Source organism: Manduca sexta, chromosome 20 (genome assembly GCF_014839805.1).
Source record: "Manduca sexta isolate Smith_Timp_Sample1 chromosome 20, JHU_Msex_v1.0, whole genome shotgun sequence".
Classification (NCBI taxonomy): Eukaryota; Metazoa; Arthropoda; class Insecta; order Lepidoptera; family Sphingidae; genus Manduca; species Manduca sexta.
The window spans coordinates 3804054-3826278 of NC_051134.1; the positions used below are offsets into that span (position 1 = coordinate 3804054).

At 32.4% G+C, this 22225-nt stretch overlaps 4 protein-coding genes across 5 annotated transcripts in view; 2 read left to right on the forward strand and 2 right to left on the reverse strand.

Annotated features, from left to right (window-relative positions):
- Positions 1-5091: 5091 nt before the first annotated feature.
- On the forward strand, positions 5092-14309 carry LOC115445448 (protein AAR2 homolog). The gene is made up of 5 exons (XM_030171727.2): positions 5092-5387; positions 5893-6095; positions 6538-6789; positions 7081-7207; positions 12126-14309. The coding sequence occupies exons 1-5, from the start codon at positions 5185-5187 to the stop codon at positions 12538-12540; spliced, it is 1200 nt and encodes a 399-aa protein (XP_030027587.1). The 5' UTR covers positions 5092-5184; the 3' UTR covers positions 12541-14309.
- LOC115445441 (MKI67 FHA domain-interacting nucleolar phosphoprotein) lies at positions 14013-17874 on the reverse strand. The gene is made up of 8 exons (XM_030171715.2): positions 17540-17874; positions 17341-17457; positions 16550-16727; positions 16165-16265; positions 15940-16001; positions 15181-15861; positions 14872-14993; positions 14013-14563 (listed from the first exon to the last, which is right to left on the reverse strand). Exons 1-8 carry the CDS (start codon positions 17618-17620, stop codon positions 14478-14480), a joined length of 1428 nt encoding a protein of 475 aa, XP_030027575.1. The 5' UTR covers positions 17621-17874; the 3' UTR covers positions 14013-14477.
- Positions 17875-18147: 273 nt separating this feature from the next.
- LOC115445454 (PCI domain-containing protein 2 homolog) lies at positions 18148-21673 on the forward strand. The gene is made up of 3 exons (XM_030171739.2): positions 18148-18549; positions 18803-18971; positions 19346-21673. Exons 1-3 carry the CDS (start codon positions 18334-18336, stop codon positions 20152-20154), a joined length of 1194 nt encoding a protein of 397 aa, XP_030027599.1. The 5' UTR covers positions 18148-18333; the 3' UTR covers positions 20155-21673.
- LOC115445427 overlaps positions 20363-22225 on the reverse strand; it is a 112478-nt gene continuing 110615 nt past the window's right edge. For both annotated transcript variants that reach the window (XM_030171695.2, XM_030171703.2), the window contains one exon: positions 20363-22083. In XM_030171695.2, the coding sequence (XP_030027555.1) occupies positions 21957-22083 (127 nt within the window). In that variant the 3' untranslated portion in view covers positions 20363-21956. The remainder of the gene's footprint in view (positions 22084-22225) is intronic.

Sequence of the window (22225 nt, forward strand, 5' to 3'; positions counted from 1 at the left end):
TGTCCCGTGAGTGCATGGTCAGCCGAGTTCTACACAACTTGGCAACGAGTATTTTGTTACCCATTCCAGAGCTGTAGTTAATGACAGGCGAATCTAAGAGCTGTCGCTGCACCTTAGCGCTGCGCTTTATGCAGCTAAAATTATATTCACATTTTAAAGCGGATTTTGGAGACTTTGCAGTATTACGATTGGATATGCTAAAGCAATTAGCAGAAGTTTTAATCGTACTATAATTGTAGCGCTTAAGAGTTAACTGCATTTAATGGTAATTTAGTTTAAAACGAATGTTATTGAAGTATTTCATTGTGTCGTCTTGTTGATTTGAGCAAGAATTTAAATTCCAACAATATTAGTGTTTGCTTTGGTAAAAAAATTAGCTTCGCTTTCACATACTCATATATAATGGAGAACAAACATACCTCCATACTCCGCCTGGCAGTTTATATCTCCACGAGAGGCTATTACTTAGGTATTAGACATTCTAACGTCTTTATCTTCCGCTATAAATATTTTTTCACGGTATGTGTTTCTATAGTTACAGAAGTGGTCTTTAATAGTCGTAACACATGAAATTGTAGTATTACAATTAGCGCTTAATATTTCGATAAATTGATAATTTATAATAAACTGATCCTTAATATCATCCCAATAATAATGATAATTTATTTTTACATCACATAGCTCCCTTATAATAAAAAGATTCTCACGAGAACTACCTCTACGTTGAACTTCGGTAATTTCTCTCGACAACCAAAAACTAAGCACTAAGCTGCTTTATCCTTGTAAGAATTACTTCAAGACTATTCGGTGTTTAGAACCGACGCAAACTAGTTGTGTCGGTGCTCTCACGAAGTTAGTGAAACTTTTAATAGTGTTCATGTCCCTAGAGTGGCCAGAGACGCCACGTCGAACCGCATCAGTGTACGAGTTATTACACAAACACACACTTGTAGAACACTTGTGACGTACGACCAGTTGCTGATATCGTCAGTTCGTGGTTTCATTGCATGTTCTATGAAATCCAAGAAATCTAATAATATTGTTTAACTAGTAGTCACATAATAATAACATCAAATAATAAAGGACTTAATATCAATTACTATGGTCCCGGACAAATGCCAATTAATCAAATAAGTATTATCTACTTTACCAGTGTAATATGTTATTTTAGTTTTACAAGACTTTTAAATCCGTAATCTTAATTGATTTATTTATTGTTGCGATACTTTATGAAATTTACATTATTTATTAAAAGGTCTAGTCTAGATTCTAGATTATTTAGGGATTAGGCATCTTACCCATCCAATCACAGGACATAATAAAGTCATTACCTGCAAAGGATTTATTTCTGTAATATAACTATTGTTACATAAATATTTAGCAGACTGGAAAATCTAATTCAATTTCTGTAGCCATTATAATTTGGAGTTTATTAGATTTTTTGCGATCTCCAGGTTTCATCTTTTACAGATTTATTCTGGGTTTATAATTAATTAAGTGGGAGCCTAACAAAAAACATTCACGTAATGTTGAACATGTCTAGTCCTATAACCACATCCTATTCTGTGTCTATACGCAGAAAATATGACTTACCTATCCTATCAAGCTACATATTAATCTGTATTTAAATATACGTTTAAAATAATCGATATTATAAATGAGCAGAAAACCTATTTCTTAATCATTATTAAAATACCTAGTCTTTCCAAGATAGATAAGCTTAAAAGGGATTAAATGAACCATGTCGGAGTGTTCGGAAAACATCGATACGAAACGAAAGTTTTTTAAAATTGAAACGACTTTTTAATTCCCATACTGCGATATTAATATTTCCAATGACGCGAGAACTCAAAAGAAAATATTAATACACGTTTTCTATTTTATTTCAGTTGTCCGCGAAACTTCCGCACTGCTCTACGTAACGGGGGCACCCATGAGACTTCGTATCCTTAAATTTCCGTTGAACACAAAGAATCCCTGAATATAGGTTCACGAGAGCGGGCGAATGGAAATTTACATCCTAATTTCCCTGGTGGTTTCCACTGAGATACTCTATTCGTCAGCGATATCAAAAATCGAATTCCAAGGCCCGTTCTTTTCTCGTATGAGTAATTCCATAACATTTTTTCGTTTCTCCCATTTCAATTATGAGTTTCTAATAAACAGCGTTGGCCTGGAGTAGGATGGAATTCTTATGATTCTATATATAACATCATGATAATAATATAATATTAGCCCTGTATTATATACTGTCCCACTGCTGGGCACAAGCCTCCTCTACTACTAAGAGGGATTAGGCCTTAGAACACTACTGGCCTAATGCGGTTTGTTAGATCTCACACACCTCAAAATTCCTAAAGAGAATTTGTCAGGTATGGCGATTTCTTCACGATGCTTCCCTTCACCGTTAAAGCAGCAAGTAAGCGATAATTCACAAAGGATACACACATAATTTTAGAAAACTCAGAGATGTGTGCCCTTGGATTTTGAACCTGCGAACATTCGTCTCAGCATGGCAGTCCGTTCCACACCCAACTAGGCTATCACCGCTTCATATAACATCATTAACTCTAAAATATTATGTTAGAGAAGGCTATTACTAGTGCGATACGCCTTAAAGAAATATTGGCATGAAATTATCTGAACTCACTTACAAAAACTCGGCAGTGCAGTATTTATCTTTTCGATAAATCGTACTCTAATAGCATATCAAAATTCTTCGACATATAAAACCTTTGTCGACATTTTTAACTTCACGTAGGAAAATAAATTCGAAAGAGTATATGGGATACACATTTTATGTCTAAATTTTATTGAATGTAGAGGTTTATACCTTTCTAGAAAAATCTACCGCAAATCTCACCACTTGGCCCATGCGAATAGCGTAAAGGTACAATTTTCGACAACTGGCAACCGAACAGTTTGCCGCAGCCTGCAACTACTTGCATCACTATTTCAGTCACTTTTGTGTATTGCCGATACAGACCACTTGCGATGAATATTTAAACCATTGAGCGGATTTATTTTTTATTCAAAAGCATTTTACAGGAAGTAACGGTTCCTGTTATGGAATTTATTGGAATACACGGCGGAAAAATGGTTTTAAATAAAGAACTCCGGCGTCCGCTTCGATTTTTTTCGTTCAGCTTTTGATTTAGTTTCAAGTAAAATGTATCTTTTGTGTTTGATTTTTACATGTAAACTATAAAGCCAAATTTATATCAGTGTACATAACATGCTATTATTAATGGCGTGCCACCTGCTTTTGGAGGGCCGGCCATAACCAACGAGTCAAAAAAAACTGTCCTCGATTAATATTACCTATATATCAAAATGTATATAGGAATGTTGGTTGGTGTAGTTGCCCCAGGAAGATAAGATGCTCCGATCGTTATCTAACGTATATGAAACAAAAAACGACAAATTTGACGCCATATTAGGAGAAGTATGCGCCCCCGCATCGGTATGAGCTCAATGACGTTTTATAAATGACGTTGTTCATTATAAATTTATGTATAACGTTTAAAAAAAACATCTTAGGTGTGTATAGCCAGGCTTTTTCTATATTTCACTATAACGTAAAAAACCCAACAGTCACACACTCCTTCACCTTGATTTTTCAAGATTGTTATACCACCCCTGTAGATCTAGACGAAAGATCCTTCTTCATTATGACAATAGTCTAGTACAATATTAAATCTAACTATTACATTCAAAACTTTTAAACAATAATAACGCCTCCTTTCTCCAACAAATACCGTGGATAATCCAAGTCGCGCAGAGCGCGTGGTTTTAAGATATTAACAACGTAAACGTTAAACGCTCTGAATATCAAAGGCGAACATTAATTAAACATACAAAACGACGCGAGACATCATTTGCGAGTATAAAGCCCGACGTATCAGCAAGTATCAGTATCGTCACTTGTTAAATCCACTAATTGCGAGCGACAGCTAAACTAAAGCGCTATTCTGATTGCCGTCAGGCCTCGCCGCTAGTGGTACTCGAGACGTGGAATTCGTCACCTGTTGAAAATAATTAGGCAAAAAAAATAGTAGTAGTAAAACAAAAATACAGGTGGTGTAGTGCTCGACGGCGTGCTTTCTGTGTTAACCACTCGACGATGAAAACTCGAAAATTTCCCGACGAAAATTCGGTGGGAATTTGCAGCGAACACAAATTCGAACGAGTGTGCTCGCCCGTCTGACTAAATCAGGAGTGGGTAACAGACCTCTTTCGATCGGCGATATACCTACAATCTACATAGGCACACTTTGTTACCGCCTCGACAGTCTGGATATTTTATAAGCTCAGGTACATACCTTAAATATGAGTGCGCTTTTTATTTTAAAAAAATCTGTTAGGTCAGTAACCGCGTTTACGAAATAATTACCTATCTGTAAGTACCTATGTTAAAATATTTTAAATAGGTAGATACTATAATAATGACTATAATTTATAATATGTAGCTACGTGTAACTAAAGCTTTTACCTAATTCTATTACAAAAAGGCATCATTTTGTTCATCTCGTAATATATTATATATCTGTTTATATGGACAGCTAACGCCTGAAATCTAATGAACACATTAAACAATGTAGGTCATTTTACCGTTTTCGTTAGATAAGTATTTCAGTACCTACAGATAAGTAGGTATGAATTATAATCGCTAGATAAATGAACTATAATACTAATCTATATTTAATTGCATGTTTATTAGTTGTAATCATCAATCATCATTGTAATTAATTTGACACAAGAATCTAGATTCCAGATCTTGTAAGTTGGAGGTGTGCATTTGCAATGTGATAGGAAGTCGCAAGAGTACGTTCCATAGACATGGTTTTTTGGCACTCTCATTTTTCTGCACACATTTTAGAAGTCAAACCTAACTCTTACTCTAAATATTAGGTCCACCATGATTTGAATATTTACAAAACAAGCCAATGTAGCTCATTTATAAATAAAGAAATATACAAATAACTAGCATGAATTCAATAATATTATAAACTTTATTACTGAAGAATGAAACGAGACCTTGATGTTAAAACAGCCCTGCAATTTATCATCCTAACTATGGAACGTACGGTGTGTCAACAAATTGACATTTGTTAAATGTAAACATATTGATTAGTTGTATTTTTATCACATTTTATTGATTTTCAAGGAAACAATTTGAACAAAATGGACCAAGAGACCGCGAAAAAACTGCTTGTTGAAGGGGGGACGTTTGTTTTTCTCGGCGTCCCTCAAGAAACCCAATTTGGCATAGATATGCAATGTTGGAATACTGATGAAGATTTTCGTGGAATAAAAATGATTCCGCCGGGTCTGCACTACATACATTATTCTGCTGCTAATAGTGGTACTGGAGATGTTTCTTCAAGGTGAGTCTGCCTAAGAATCAGTACTTTTTCTTTAACTTTAAAAGACAACCTTAAAATTGGTTTCGAAAACATTCCTTTCCATATAACATTGATTAAGATAAATTGTCACGTACATACCAATACATCATCTACAAATTGATTAGTTATTCATCGCATACTTGTGACTGGAAATGTCCTCACGTATTTATTAACTGATCCATTTAGATTATGCAAACAGTGCAGTTGGAAAACAATGATTTCTCCTGCTTTATCATACTTATTTGTTTAATAAAAATACAGGTTTAAATTTTTTCGTGGTCTATATTAATAGTATGCGGGATGGAATATCTGATTAATATTAAATTCTGCAATAATTATGTATCCCATATTTTGACTTCAGAAAAGCTATAGGAATATTTACCTATTCATTTTTTTCAACAATCCCAGATAATATTTTCATCCTTGGTTGTAGTCTTTATGTCCTCATCTCAACTCTTAAACTAATTTAATCCTAAAAATATTACAGATCTGGATTCATGCACTATTTTCATAAAAAAGAATTCCTTGTAAAGATGTGGGACAAGAAAATGGAAGACATAAGCAAAGAAGAGGTCAGTGAGGAAAGTATTCAACGGTTGAAGGACAACATGTTCAACTTGGACAGACATTTGGGTCCTTATCCATATAATATATGGCAGAAATGGAAACTACTCTCATCACAAATCACTGGTTTGATATAAAAATATTATATAGTCCTTTGTAATTTAGTTTTATTACAACTCCTTTTAAAATAGCTTGTAATAATAATCAGCTCATTATCTGTAATCAAAGATTAAACTGTATAGTTATAGACCAAACATCAGAACAAAACTTGTGTTCCAATAGTTGTTACCAATTAGTAATAAGTTGTTGTCTAATTGGAAATGTCCATATGATAAGATGTCACAACATCCTTAGACATTAATATAAAAATAACACATTTTCAAAAAATATGGTAACATTCGCATTGAAAATGCACAAATCACTATATGGAAAAAATATGAAGTATTTTAAATTTGTATTTTGCTATTCGTTTTTAGATTAATTGACCATCGCATAAGCACAATATTTTTGTATGACAATCTTCCCATTGTCCACTCTATATAATCTTATATTTCTTAATCTGTTTCAGCTGAACTAGCTGCCAAACTATCACCAGAAAGTGGCATCATCAGAGCATCAGTGGATCTCATTTCCATGTCAGATGCAGATAGGCCACGGGGAGTTAAATCAGAAGATGTAGTAGAAACCAAAGATAACGAGTCCCCTACAAAAGAACAGTCTAAAGAAGAGCCAAGTGCTGGACAGTCAGCAAAAAGAGCCAGGAGAGTGACACGGGAGGAAAGAGAAGATGCCATGCTGCCAGATTTGAAGCCTGCTCCAGGTAAGAAAAAATTTTTTTTTCTATCATAGTTGTTTCTATAAATAAACCTACAAATATTTATTTTATTATGTAATAGAAAGTATATTTTTAAGATATGGGATTCAATGTAAACTTTCAATACTGAGAGGCTTCTGTAAATTTTTATTATCTTCCTCTTGTCTCTGAACCTATAATCTCTTAATGATTTCCCCTCCAAAAGAGAAAAGACAGAACAAATTAATTGCCATGGAAATCTAATCAGGGTTAGTACTTATTTCTCTCACTATATATGAAAAAAAAAATATTTTTCAGGCATGTCTATGAGATTTACAGAAATACCACGCGACAAATACCCACCAGGATCGACACCAGAAGAAATCACTAAACACTATTTAGACCAATCATATACATTGGAATTTATGATTGCACAACATGATGAGTGAGTTTTCATTTATAAATAATTTGTATTCAGGAATGATGACTTGCATTTTTATATCCAAATATCCAATAAATCGAAATATCATCTTAACATTAAACAAACACTGCCTTGGTAGCATACTTGTATTGCATACAAGGTGCATTCACTGCTCTGAGGTCCGGGGTTCGAATCTCAGGTTAAGGCGAATTATCAGCTCGGAGTTTGGAATTCGTGCCAATATGGCAATGGGCTCGCCCCATATCACATCATGGGATGGAACATACTTGGCGAATACTGGGTACCCTGGTTGTTCCTCTACCTACCCCTTTTGGGATAAAAGCGTAATGTGTGCGTTTTTTTTAGATTAAACAATGATTAAGATAGGGAAACTAGATTACTAAAACATTTGCGAAATACTAATGTGGGGACCAGGACAGCAATGTATAATCACATTTTATTTTTATACTAGTTTACTTTTTGTAATTTAGCTATCAGGTACAATCGGACAAGTTGGTGCTAGTACACTTCCAAACACATTTTGCTTGACCGGTCTAATGTCCCGAGATATTTAGACACGCCCCTGTCTCATATTTCACCAATTACGACAGTTTTGGAGATGTGCGAAAGGAACAGCAGATAACTATTATTGTTTACTTTAGTTGTATTTTACTGGTTGACGACGCGCACGCAACTATTGAGTACCAGTAGTATTTTGCTCACAATTATTTTTTCGTTTACGGACACCGATATCTTGCCACTACGTAGACTTATGTTCGTTTACTGGACTCTTAATTACTTAGTCGCCGACCCGTCATGTGACTACTGCACCATGGATTATATATTCCGGGAATTAAATATTACAGTAAGTAAATCAGTCATACTATACTATATAATATTTTAATATTAATTTTAACTAGTGGACGTTAATATGCGAGGGAAAAATATCGTCAGCACAGAGAACTAATAATTAAAATTTTGCAGTTTTAAGAAAAATCGCGGTTTATGGCTTTTTTAATTATTGGTCATCATAATTAATTATATTTAAAGCCAACATAGACCACCTTTTTAAGCTCTTTTAAATATAATTATAATATTATTGAGTTTTGATGAATACTTATTCCTTTAATTGTGTAAAACAGACTTCAATATGCTACTTATTATATTTTATATTAATCCTTAAGTTATCCTATCTATCGTAGGGTCAAATATGATTAGTCATTGGTGTGTTTTTTGCCAAAAATTAACATAGTGCTATTAATCATACTTGTAGTAATCTATGTAGTATGTTATTTAAGTTGCTTTACGTATAATCAAATGTCAAAATATTGAAAAGAATTATAATTGGAAAACTAAAAAGTACTCAATGCAAAAATAAACTACTTCGACGGGTATACTCACTATAGTTATAGGTGTTACCTATCTTTTCTTGATCTCAGTTAAAAATTCTGAGTTTTCGATATTGAAACAGCAGTAGCATTAAGCGTAACTTTTACCGTCGACTTTTAATAGTAAACTCTAATTTAATGTTGGGAATATATTAAGACAGGCCGGTAAGCCTTTTAGTCCAGTCAATAAGCTCAAAAAGGTGTCAATTTATGTATTATAAAGATCCAAAAATATGAGTGATAGCTCATTCGATTTGGATAACATGACGTCTAGAAAAATAATCTTTAGTGTTCATTGGCACTTAAAAATACAATTGTTATTAAGAGGATAAAGAGGTTCTTCGATAACTTAAAAATATTAATATGTAAGAAATAAGGAGGAAATTTCCAATTTAAAGAAGTCACGACGCCCGAAATTCTATCTCCTTTATTAATATTTTTATTTAATGCCAAAAATATAGACGAGTATAAATAATTTATTGATAGGCGATAATTTGTTTTTATTACAGTAATATTGCATAGCCAACATTTTTAATGCTGCACATGTGCAGTATAAAAAGTGTAAAGATTTCACATAAAAAGGGTCTTTGTTAGAGGACGACATTTTTTATGTTTTTGTTAACCCTGGTTCCACGTCGACGCCTTTATCGGAAAGCGGCGTCCATTGTTTATTGAATTTAGACGAGTTTAAAGATTTTAAGAAGTGGTATTATGATTTCTTACTAGAGTAATTAACTATGTCGGCGCGTTTGTAAGATCCGCTTATAGACGTTTAAGTTCCACCCAGTTTAACCCAGAGGTTTCTGTTATTATTGTTTCTTTTACAACTACATAATATGTAGCACTGAATTAAAGTAGAATTACAATCCGATTTAATGCAAATTTGGGATTTTTATCTCAATAAAATGTGTGCAATTATGGAAAACAGAGCTAATTTTTTTTTTACTTAATTTGGATTATTTCGTACTTGACCCACGTATTTTGTGTCGGCCGCACTGGCGTTCTGCTCCCATATAAATTTTATTATTTTGGCACTGTAGTCATTACGTTAAAATATTATTAGAATAATAGATTTTAGTAATTAATATATAATTTAATTGTATTACAGAGAACCACTGTCCCTCGATGGATACACTAGGATACGGATGAGAGCTCCATCGCTAACCTATCCAGAGCGCACACTCTACTCAACCTGCCTGCTGAGCGTATCAAACTTGTAATGAATACAATTAAATCATATCACTGAAGTAACAAAAAATGTGTTTTATTTACATGGACTTTCTACGAAATTTCATTTTACATGTGTATCTCATTATTTTGTTGGTATAGCAAATATATTATCTACTATATTCGATTTTAACTTTTGATAATTATATATCGTAGCGATATGTGCGTGAGCCTCATCGACTGGTTCACAAAACGAGCCTATTAAAATAAATCATTTTATTTGAAAGATTTGATTGTGAGATTTTAAAAAAATTATTTACTTTAAATATTACACTTAAAATGACATCTTTGCAAATATAAACGTTATTACATTTGGAAGGCATCCCGAAAATAAGTTAAGTAATCAAAAATCTTGTTTAGTTATCTCTGAAAATAATTACTGCGAATAACATTTTTTTCAAATTTTCTTATTTTTTAAATTTTTCCCTTTATATCCGCAAATGATAATAATAACACTTACTTATGTAAAAAAAAACAGGTAGTTATATCTTTTGACGAATCGTGAAATTATTTGTATGAATTACTCAGCCATGACTTTTCTTTCTTATTTTTCTTATCAATGAAGGGTCTAAACTTATTATTGTAATGACTCCAAGTTACAAATTTTTGGCACATTATTATTCAATAAGTTTGAGGTTGGTTGGAATTTATTCGAAACAAAAACCAGCGCCCATACAAAAACGGACATGTCCTTTAAAAAGTAAATAAAATGTTCAAAAAGCATAAAAAAATTGAGAAAAAAATATAATAATTTCTAATAATGAAACGAATAACAATAATTTATGATTATGTGAATGATTGAACAAATGAAATAAACTGAACTGTTTAAGTAATTTTTATAATTCAAAATTCAATCATAATATGCAGCTATTAAATCGGTAAAAAATCAATAACTGTAAGTTTATTATAGACTTTTGGGTTTTAACTGAGCGAAAACTAAATAATTGGCTAAAGAAAGTAACTAAAATTTACAAACTGGACATGTGCAGCAATAAAATGTTAGCCTTGCAAATATTACTGTAATAAGAATTCAAATCAACGCCTACACTTATAATCTTTAAATGCCTCTAAATTCAATAGCATAACAATAGACTCAGTTTAACGATAAATGCGTCCACGTAAGACCGGTGTCAATACAAACATTGATAAAAATGCGCTCTTTAACAAACCATTTTTATGTGATATATTTATTCTTTTCAAACAACATCTGCAGCAATAAAAATGTTGGCCTTTCAATATTACTTTAATAAAAGCATATTACCGCCTACACATAAAATCTTTAAACTCGCCTCAAATTCAATAAATAATAATCGCTGCATACCGATAAGTAGTCCAATTAACTACTTCAAAAAGGTGTTAAATAGTTCAAATTAGGATGAAAAAAAGGTATTTCGTTATTAACTCAAAAACTATTCATATTTAAGATAAAAAAAGATCATTAAGAGGAAATAAAAAACAATATCTCCAAGAAGCTAATAATTTTAGGTCAATTATTTTAACTTTAATGTTAATACATATTTGTAAATACAGAGATTGGAATAAAATGTTACCGTCTAAGTTTTTGAAATTAAATAAAATAACAATTCAAATAATGAAATCTATTATACTATGATTTATTATTATAATATGAATTATTGAACGAATTGAATAAACTGAACAGTTTAAATTTTTACGATTCAAAATTCAATCATAATATTATGCAGCCATTGAATAAATTAATTATAGACTATGGGTTTAAAGAGACCGAAAACTAAAAAAAACGGCTTAAAAAAGTAGCTAATCATAATTTACTTACAAAATATAGTTGTGACAGATATGGCGGAAATTGCTTTAAAATGATTATTTTTGAATACAACATAAAGTTTGGTTTGTTAAAAGTTAAAAAGAAGGTAATCAGGCACATAATATGATATAAAATAATTAACGTAATGTCGTTTCTCATTTATTAAAAATAATGCCAAAAAATTCAACAATAAAAACACTGTAAATCGCGATTGTCTCCAAACTATAAATTTTTTGTTATTACGTTCTTTACGCCGACGATATGCATCTTACAAGTATAGGAATTATCGTCATAGCATAGACGTGCGCGCATCAATTTTAATTTCGTTTTCTATTATACACTCAGCAGCGGTTCAGTGGTGTTACGTAACGTCATTGCAAGTAGCCAGCAGGCCAACGACTAATATCGATCTATGCAATTGATCCCAAGCCCCGCCTCCCAAACGTAGTAAAACAAATTTGCCAAGTTATTTTGACCCTTAGGGTGGTCGACCGCCAACTTTGCTGATTGTATGTAAACCTAATCTTATAAAATTTTCTTGCAGACCTCTACACATCATAGGCGAGTTACAGTTTGCATATTTATGTTTTCTTATTGGACATTCCTTAGAGGCATTTGAGCACTGGAAGAATTTGGTCATCCTAATTTGCTCATGTGATGACGCCATTCACAAATACCGGAGCGTGTTCTTCCATTTCATAAGAACCATTGAAATACAAATAGAAGAGATGCCGGAAGGCTTTCTAGCTGACATTGTCATGAATAAGAATTTGGTGTACAAAAAACTAAGAGAATTCTTCAGGACAGCTTATGTGAGCAAAGTTGATGGACGCTTGCTGACAATGATTGAGCGGTTTAAGGAAAACCTTACTGAGAAGCTGCAGTGGGATTTCACAGGTCTTGATACTGATGATGATGATGAAAGGCCTGTGGTAGTAAAACTGGATGAGGCTGAGTAAATTAGATAAATTAACGAAACGAGTTGTTTACTTGTAAAAAAAGATCGGGCTTTGTTATTCATAATACCAAACTGTATTATGAATAACAAAGCCCGATGTAGAAGTGGCTAAGGGTCCATATTACCCACTTCTTGCAAGCTTCCCTTTCATGTTTTATGTTAAATCTAAATATCATTAGAACGATTTGCAGACCACAGTTATGTGATCACATATTAGTACCTTTAGTATGTTATATCGGATTCCCTTTCGAAAAATTTCACCCCTCACCACTGCTAGGCAAGTATGTAGCACAGCGAAATCTATGGATTCCATTTTATATGAAAAGCTACGGCTATGTAAAATACACTAGGATGATTGCACTCAATTTATGATCCATATCCTTCGTTTTTCATATAAAATTAACCCCCTTATTCATAGACATTTTTTATCTAAGGACAGAGTAAAGCTGTAAGAACAAGTCTGTTCTTCACTGCTGACGGTATATTGAGGTACAACAATATTAGCCAATCACAACAGCCCTAAGGATGGATACGTATTGCGAAGGCTGCCATGCCGTCAGCACTCAGCACTAAAGAACATACTTGTTATCACAGCTTAACGTCTATGAATAAGGGGGGTAAGTGTCTACATGCCCTTTAATATGCTGTGAACGTGGCGAATATGGGCCTTTGTCCTTTATAAATAAAATTACTAGTAAACATCTCGTTTTATTAATTACTCTAGTGTAATTTAGATTTCATTTAACTTGGAATGTATTATGTGTCATTTGTCCAAGGTAGATGGTCATAATTGTAGTTGTGTACTGTGTACATCCATATACATCAATTTTAACATACATTAATATGCAGATGTGATTTGCACCGCCCGCCGTCAATAATGAAAACATTTTCTATGCTTTGGTTTTTGGAAATCAAACTTTTTCCTTTCAATTTCAATGTAAAAATGTATACATGTATAATTAATTTACTTTATTATACCTTCATACACATGCTATACTATGAGGCTTTGAAAGCAGTAAATGTTCAATGTCATTTTTTTTTGAATAATATGCAACTGACAATTTTATAATGGGAAAATCAGCAAAAAAATGTCTTGTATTGCGATTTTATATTTTTATTCAGTACTTTTTATACTAAATTTCCTCTCTGGCTAAAAATGTACTGCACAATACATACTCAGGGAGGTTAAAAAAAATATAATTTTATATACATCTTTTATATAACTATTGTAAGCAAAAAGGGATTTGGGTGGATGATGGACTGGTTGCAAAATATTAATTTAATTGAAAAATACAATCGGAAGTATTTTGTCCATAAACAGTTATATAGGAGTGCCTTCAATTTACGAAAACATCAGTGGGATTTAAAAAAATGTATATTCGTTCATAAGGTCCAATTGTGTATGTATTTTTGTGTTTCATATTTCTAAGTATCAAATAGAATTTGCAAGGTGAAAGGAAATTAAACTCAGGATTGACTTCAAGATGTTATTTAAACCTCAATTTTCATTACAATGTATGTTTAGGACCTTAATTACTATTCAAGTTTTTCTGTAAGTATATCAATGATAACTTCACTTCTCAAAATGTCCAGTATGCCCTATATTGTAAAAGAAATATTTGTGGAATTGACCTCTGTGTGACCTTGTTGATTGCGTTAGCGTACTCTATTGTAGATATTTTAAATATTTCTCTGTTTTATAAAGGTTTTTGGTGTTAAGTAATTTTATTGGATGATTTATCTTGAAGTCAATAAATGGTACCTGTAAAATGTTGTTTTATTTTGTGAAATTATCGGCTCCATAAGCCAGTATATAAGATTAATTTGTCAGCCTAAAAGGCAAGTAGTGGTCAAAAATAAAACTATACATAATTTTAATTCGATTTGTCATATAATTATACAAATCAATATTATAATATTTAGCTTAAAAATAGCTATTTATTTCTTCTTCTTGAATTGTTTCTTCACTGGAATCGGTTTATTTTGCTTCTCAAACTTCGGCTTTTTCTGTGACACAGGTGCTTCTGCAAATACAATGTTACATCATATATATACATACACTTGCTTACACCTTTATCAACAAACTGGTCAACTAATACACCTACATATTACAGATCTTATATATGGTCCCTAGACATTAGAGAAGGCAAGACTATCAATATATTCTAATACCATGCAACTGGAGATGTGTATTAAAACAAACCTGGGAATCTAAACCAGATCCTCATTAATCTTAGCCCACATAAACCTCTATTAATGGCTAGATTGTATGACTCATTATAATAATAGGAATTATATAAAATATTGCATTATAATTGTCATAAATACTCACTCTGTGGTGCTTTCCTCTTAACTTGCGCGTTTTTACTAACTTGTTCCTGTTTTTTCATTGTTTTAGGTGCAGCTACTAGTGGCACCTTTTGTTTAGGCTTCACAGGGGGATAATCCACAACACTAGAAATAATAAAACATTAAATACATTAACTGAAAATTTGTATTCCTTCAGTTGTTCTCTTGTTTCAGTTTTGTGTTTGATATGTATTACACTACAACCAAGTATACCTGAACAATTTGTAATCAAAACTCTACCTATTGTTAAATTCATTTTTGTCTTGTTTCTGAACAATTTAATAATACAAACCTTTCTTCTTCCCCACTTTCAGAATCTTCAACTTCGTCATCATTGTCTTCATCGTCATCAACATCCTCATCACCTGACTCATCATCAGATTCTTCACTCTCATCTGAACCTAAATCAGACTCATTGCTCAACATTTTTTCATATTCATCAGAGTCAAAATCTGCTGAACTGTCACTATCATCATCAGATTCCTGGACCTTAATGAAATTTTCTACACTTTTAACTCCAGCCTGGTCCAATTTCTTCTGTTTTTGTTCCTGTTCTTTTTTAATTTCCCTTACTTCTGATTTATCTTTTTTTGCTTTAGATTCATTTTTATTAGCTTTAGGTGCATTTTTATTAACTTTAGGTGCATTTATACTAGGTTTAGGGTTATTTTTATTAGCATTAGGCTCACTATTTTTAGCTTTAGGTTCATTTTTGGGTTTTACATCCTTTTCGGCTTTAACAGGTTCTGTTTTCTTTACTTGCTTTGTTTCTTCTACAGGTTTTTTATCACCATTGTTTTCTTTCCCCTTCTTCTTTTCTTTCTTTGTTGGTTTCACATCTGTTTCTTCTTTTACTGTGTTTTCATTTTCTTCTGTTTCTTGTTTTATTTTAATCAATTCCAATGGTATATCAACAGGCATAAAATCATAATTAATACCAAATTCAGATAATTTCTTTTTTGTTTTCTCTAAGCTAAAAGAATAATGTTTCATATATTAGTATTAAGATTAAAGAAGTATAAAATGAGTAGATTTTACAATTTCCACTTACTTAGAAAGCATTTTTCTTGCCTTCTTCAGCTCCTCACTATCACTTTTGACTGCATTAAACGACTGGAAAAAATAGTCACAAACGTATTTTACAACTATTGAAAAAAAACAGCAATATACATAGTAACAATGGGCAATAAATACAGGATAATAAATTGTCAGTCACAAAATTTATATAAACTGTTTGAGAACCTTTGTAACACATCAACCAACTTCTTTATAGTACCTTTTTTTGTTTAGTTCTTTCCACTGCAGCTGGGTGGTATACATCATTCCAATTTTTCCTTAGAGCAAAACGTCTTATTTTTTCTGGAGGGATGTAAGCAGCTGTAACCATAAAAAAACAATATTTACTATATATATAAAAATTTTCTATTTTGTAGTTTTCAAAAACTATTTTATTGCATTGAATCCATTAATAAAATCTATTCAAAGGAATACTAAAAATGTATTTTAATCATTTTTATGTAACATGTATGTTGGATAGTGAATAAAACTTAAAGTAGCTAAAATAATGTTAATGATTAAGTGCCTATAACTACCCCAATATTGGATGAATCATGCATACATTGAACAAATTTGTCTTATTTAAAAATTCTACAGAATCTCACCCTTTATCAACCTTTTCCCCATTAGATAGTTGTTCATGGTCTCTGCAACAATCTGAGCCACGGCTGGCTCTCTGAATTCAACAAAAGCAAATCCTTTGGACCTTCCTGTACGTCTTGATCTAATCACTCTTGCGTTTGTCACTCCTCCAAATTGCTTGAAATACTCAGTCATTTGGTGCTGGAATGGAAATTAATTTATTAAAAAAAAAATGTCTAAACTGAAACATAAATATATATTATGACAAAGAGGGCCTATAAGGCGAATGTGGATGGAAGAGCTGGTAGGGGTCGACGGGATCGAACCTTGGAATGTCAGATATCTGATATTCTCAGTAAAGGCCAGGTCAAAAGTACCCGGAACACGCGAGAATGCATGAAAAGATTAATGAAAGTGGAGGAAGCGCGAGAAGTATGCCAGAATCGTGCAAAGTGGCAGTCTATAGTTCTCTACCTATCCCTATGGGATAGAGACGTATTACTATATATGTATGTATGATTCTAAAAAAAATAAAAACTGAACTTAAGGCGATACCTCAAGGTCCATTTTCATACATTTTGTTTCGGCTTTAATCTGGGTAACTAAACAAGTATTGGCAAGTAAAGAATTTAAATTCACGTCTAGTTAGTGATTAGTTCTCGCAGTTGAAAGAAAAATGTAAAAATAATTAATAATCATGGATATTGCGGCCTTTAAAATTTCGTCATATTAAAACAAAATGTATGAAAATGGACCTTGAGGTATCGCCTTAAGTGAAAAACACGGCAGCGACATTGTTTAAACAAAAACTAACCTCATAAAATCCATGTGGAATATGCGACAAATAAACTAAACCCCTCTCCGGCTTAACCCTTTTTGGCCTTTTCTTCTTTTCTTCAAGAGGCTTTTCCACCACTTCTTTCTCATTTTTCTGTAAATATAAATTATAACCTATAAAATGTGTCCCAAGTCCCGGTAGAAGCAAGAAACATAATATGAAGAATGTTTTATACCTTGATTAATTTCTTCAGAGATTTAATGGATTTAAGAAACTTTCTTTTTTTGGTGGAATCTAAAGCAACGTTGTTTTCCATTTTGTATTTGTTTTAAACTTTGATTATCAACAAAACACACGTTAAAACAAGGTGTTTCAGGCTGCGCCTGCCAATTAATTTTGTCAATTTCTGTCAACCTATGATTTCTTAATTTTCCCAATATATTCAGAAGGCAAAAGCATTTTAGCCCATTCAGCCTTATTATTCGTAGTAAACCAATGAAAATATAACCACTAAGTTAGTGTTAACTTTTAGGTCCACTACTCAGAGTCCACTAGGCAGGAACAACACCTCCAGCAACAATACTGTCCGTAGCATTTATAGTAGTAGTCTGTGATACAGACCTAAGTTGTAGTCGACTCTGAGACTCGACTTTAGCAAAGCCATTTAAGCATAGCATAAATGAGGAGAGAGTGCAATTTACCTCGCGTCCGTCAATTAGATTACTGGAGTTTAAAAGTCAAACGACTCTAACTAAATCTTGGAAAATACCTATATTATATTGTAAATTTCAAGCATAATAGTCGATTTTCAATTGTCATTTGTTGAATTAGTTGCGTTGACACATGACAATTGACACAAATGACTTTTCACTTTGTGTCCAGTGGTACTTACATTGCGGCGTTCTAACGATTTATTTTTATTGGATTTTGACTGAGTTGTTCAATGAATATGATTGATTTAAAAAAGGAATAAGGGTGTATAAACAAAATGTTCAATTAATGATAAATCGTTTAGCATAAAACATCAAAATGTCGATGATAACTGGCACATTGAATCAGTACATTAAGTTTGTGGAACGCGTGTTTAGAACTGCCCAAGGAAATGTTCTATCAAGACTTCTATCACTGAGAGACGAACATGTTGTGAATAGAAATCTCAGAACCGGCGACATCGCTACTCTTGTGGAAGGCAACTGCGTCGCCCCGCTTGACGAAATTATGATCGCACATTTATTGTGTGTCAGAGTGAGTACTTAATTTAAAACAATTATTTGGGTGAACCTATTATTTTTTTATTTATTAAGGACCTCCAACGAAGGATACACGAAATATAAAAAAATAATGGTGTAGTATGTTCACAATTAACTTTCTTTTATATTATGAAACAAACTAAGCTTATTTGGTGATAAGCTAACCATAGCCAACTACTGTTGATATCGCAAAACTTGGTAATTCAACAATGAATTATTCATTAAAATAAATATTTTTTGGATTTCAGGCACTGTACTCACAAGATTACATAGATGCTTATAATCATCAGAGTGCTTGTGTGGCGGCAGTTGTGAGGTTACTGCAGGTGCAAAAAGAAGAAAACTGGAGTCTCCCTCTCATGTATACTGTTTGTTTAGACCTCAGACTTGTTGCACAGAAAGCAGAAGCTTGTAGTCGTAAGTATTTCTCCGTTAAATTCAATGTTTATTTTAAATATTCAGTGCGGCAATTAGTTCAATACACAGGCTAGCTAAACAAAATAAGTGTCAGTTTTTAATTTATATGTTAGTGTCTGTGTTCCAAATTATTCACAGTACTGATAAACTGAACAGCGACAGCATGTAAAAGGTTTAAGGTTGATGGTTCTATTAATATACAGTTTATTTTTTATGAATTTATTTGATTTTTTCAAAAGCCAATGGTTTCAATATTGCAATATTTTTTTTATAACATTAGTTCACAGTGCTTTTCATAATTAATACACAGAAAAATGTACGACAGATATTATAATAATGAACTGCAATTAACAAAATTGATTTACTTATTTCAGCACAAAGCAATGGCAAGATTTTGGAGAAGGCAGCAGAAAGTCTACTGGCTTGTTTCCGAGTATGTGCTGCCGATAACAGATCTTCAGATGTAGACACCAAGAAATTGGGGATGTTGAACCTTGTAAATCAACTCCTTAAAGTCTATTTTAGAATAAATAAACTACACTTATGCAAACCGCTTATAAGGGCAATAGATTCATCACCATTTAAAGATCAATTTCCCTTAGCTCAACAGATTACATACAGATATTTTGTTGGACGGAAAGCGATGTTTGATTCAGACTATAGATCTGCAGATGAATACTTGTCCTTTGCATTCCAAAACTGCCACAGGGAAAGTAATAAGAATAAGCGGTTAATTCTGACATATTTAGTGCCAGTAAAGATGTTGTTAGGCTACATGCCAGCAAAGCATTTACTAGAAAAGTATGACCTGCTTCAATTCTGGGAACTTGTGTCTGCCGTCAAGAAAGGTGATTTACGTGGGATCGATAGAGTCATGGAAGAACACGAGAGCTTCTTTATAAGAGCTGGTATATACTTAATTGTGGAAAAATTAAAGATAACAGCATACAGAAATCTGTTTAGGAAAGTGTATCTGGCTGAAAATACGCATCAAATTGATATAGCAAGTTTTCAAGCTGCATTAAAGATTATGGGCCAAGATGATGTGGATGCAGATGAGACGCAGTGCATAGTGGCTAATCTGATTTACGATGGTAAAATCAAAGGGTACATTTCATATCAGCACAAAAAGGTGGTTGTGAGTAAACAGAATGCATTTCCACCATTGTCTAGTTTGTACTAAATGTATTATGTATGTAAGTAGTAGAAATAAATATTTTTAATACCATGTTTTTTCGAGGTTCTTATTTTTTAGGAATATTGTATTGATTTAAATGTATGGCTACTATTCATAAATGCAGGGAATAGTTTTAAAATGAAACACTAATGACATTAAAACATTTTTTATTAAATCCACAATATATTTCAAAGAATAATATAAATATAATAAATTTTGCTGATCACTAACATAGCATCATTTCCAACAATGCTGAATATAATGTTTTCAAGTCTTACAGATAAAAACATTTTGTGATTCTAATAGAAAGACATCATTCTAATCTATTCATTTATACAATATCTTATAATACATGGGATACTAGGATTCTTTGGTATGTTTATGAAAGGTCAAAATTACTTATAAAACATGCAGTTGTGTGGTGTTATAAATTATGTAAAATTAATTATATTATACAGGTGAATAAATAAAAAAATCATCAGTAGTTTTCTTATAGTGGTTTTAGTTTTGTTTTGAAGATATGTTACTCTTTCTGATATGCATTAATGTATTATGGTATCCGTATGTTATATACATGCTTTATTTATGTGTTGTAAATTACTCAGTGTTGCCATTTTTAAATAATTTTTATTCAGGGAAGACAATGTTACCATCACGCAACTGCATGTTTATACGGAAATTGGTAGAAAAATATGAAGAAATATTTGACTAGCTAATTATATGTTAGGTATATTTTAATATATCTTACTTTTAGTACTTACATATTATTCTATTCTTGGATAACAAAAGCTAAGCGATAATTAAAATGTATCTCCAAGCTACTAAAATCAGATATTTTCATAACATATAAATATTTGGATAACATTGGGTAATTAGAATAAATATAATGTATTTACATATGGGGATAAAGATGATTTTCGGATAACAGGTACTTATTACTACTATAACATTAAAAGCCTACATGTGGGTTGCAGCCGAACTAGCAAAGGTCGATTAAAGTAAAGCTACTACAAGGTAAATAAATGTATACACTTAACCCATTGATTTGAATATTTAGAGTTATGTTACGGCCTTATTCATGTCCCCTTATTCTCTGTGACAGTGACTTTAAACCCGTGTTATGTTAACTTCATGTAATTACCGTGGGATGGTATTCTTTATTCCAATTTGTTGTCTTTAACACGACGTGGTGCGTTAAGTGCTTGTTACGCATAACGTGGGGCATAGAGAATAAGGACCCTGATTCTAAGACTGTTGATTTTCTTTAAACTAAGAATTAGATGTTTTTGTGTATTGATTTAGCCATTAGTCGTACATGTTGAAATGTTAAATTATATGGTAAGTAGAGTAGGTTATTTGTGTAATTTAGTATTTTTTGTGTTGGCAATTAAAATATTGTAACCATAGACCAAAGTTAGGTAATGATCGGTGACGTCATGGAGGATGATTACAGTAGATGCTACGAGTGTATATTAAGATACATCGAATTTAGTACTTTTTAATAAATTAAATCTCGATTAACGTATATTAATATTCTTCATTTAAACACCTAATAACAACGCAGATACGGCATGTTTGAGCATATCTTAAATATAGAGAAAATATTTTATTTTTGTACGATAATAATTGCTTTTCATAAACCACAAGGCGCGGTGGATAAGGTTTTCTTTAAGTTGGCAATAATTTTTGGCGTCGCGCTAATTGTGCATAGAGCCTACGTAAATAAAAACAATTTTGCTGAAAACGACAGAAATATAAATGATAGTAATATGTCGTATCTACGAAGTTATATCAATAGATGGGTCGGTTTAGTTTCTCTCGGGGAAGGAGAGTTTGTGCAGAGGTCCCTTGAGGAGTTCGTCCTTGTAGGCGGCGAGGATGGCGCGCGACATGCTCGGCTCCGACGCGCTCGCCTCCAGGAACTGACGCATTAGCCTGCGGGACAAAACAAATCTTATAATTATTGCCTTAAATATTGCCTATAATATACTTCAATTTTCTTAAAAATTTAATCAATGAAGTCTGATTTGGTCTAATTTTTACTATTCGTTTTCAGATTAAAGCCTCGTACTATTTG

Excerpts from the sequence above, each read along its gene's own strand:
- LOC115445448 (XM_030171727.2), top strand. The coding sequence starts at position 5,185 with ATGGACCAAGAGACCGCGAAAAAACTGCTTGTTGAAGGGGGGACGTTT. Across the intron at positions 5,388-5,892 it reads ACTGGAGATGTTTCTTCAAG|ATCTGGATTCATGCACTATT; the intron begins GTGAGTCTGCCT and ends AAAATATTACAG. Across the intron at positions 6,790-7,080 it reads AGATTTGAAGCCTGCTCCAG|GCATGTCTATGAGATTTACA; the intron begins GTAAGAAAAAAT and ends AATATTTTTCAG.
- LOC115445441 (XM_030171715.2), bottom strand. The coding sequence starts at position 17,620 with ATGGAAAACAACGTTGCTTTAGATTCCACCAAAAAAAGAAAGTTTCTT. Across the intron at positions 17,458-17,539 it reads CTCTGAAGAAATTAATCAAG|AAAAATGAGAAAGAAGTGGT; the intron begins GTATAAAACATT and ends TTATATTTACAG. Across the intron at positions 16,728-17,340 it reads TTCCACATGGATTTTATGAG|CACCAAATGACTGAGTATTT; the intron begins GTTAGTTTTTGT and ends TTTCCATTCCAG.
- LOC115445454 (XM_030171739.2), top strand. The coding sequence starts at position 18,334 with ATGTCGATGATAACTGGCACATTGAATCAGTACATTAAGTTTGTGGAA. Across the intron at positions 18,550-18,802 it reads CACATTTATTGTGTGTCAGA|GCACTGTACTCACAAGATTA; the intron begins GTGAGTACTTAA and ends TTTGGATTTCAG. Across the intron at positions 18,972-19,345 it reads GAAAGCAGAAGCTTGTAGTC|CACAAAGCAATGGCAAGATT; the intron begins GTAAGTATTTCT and ends TACTTATTTCAG.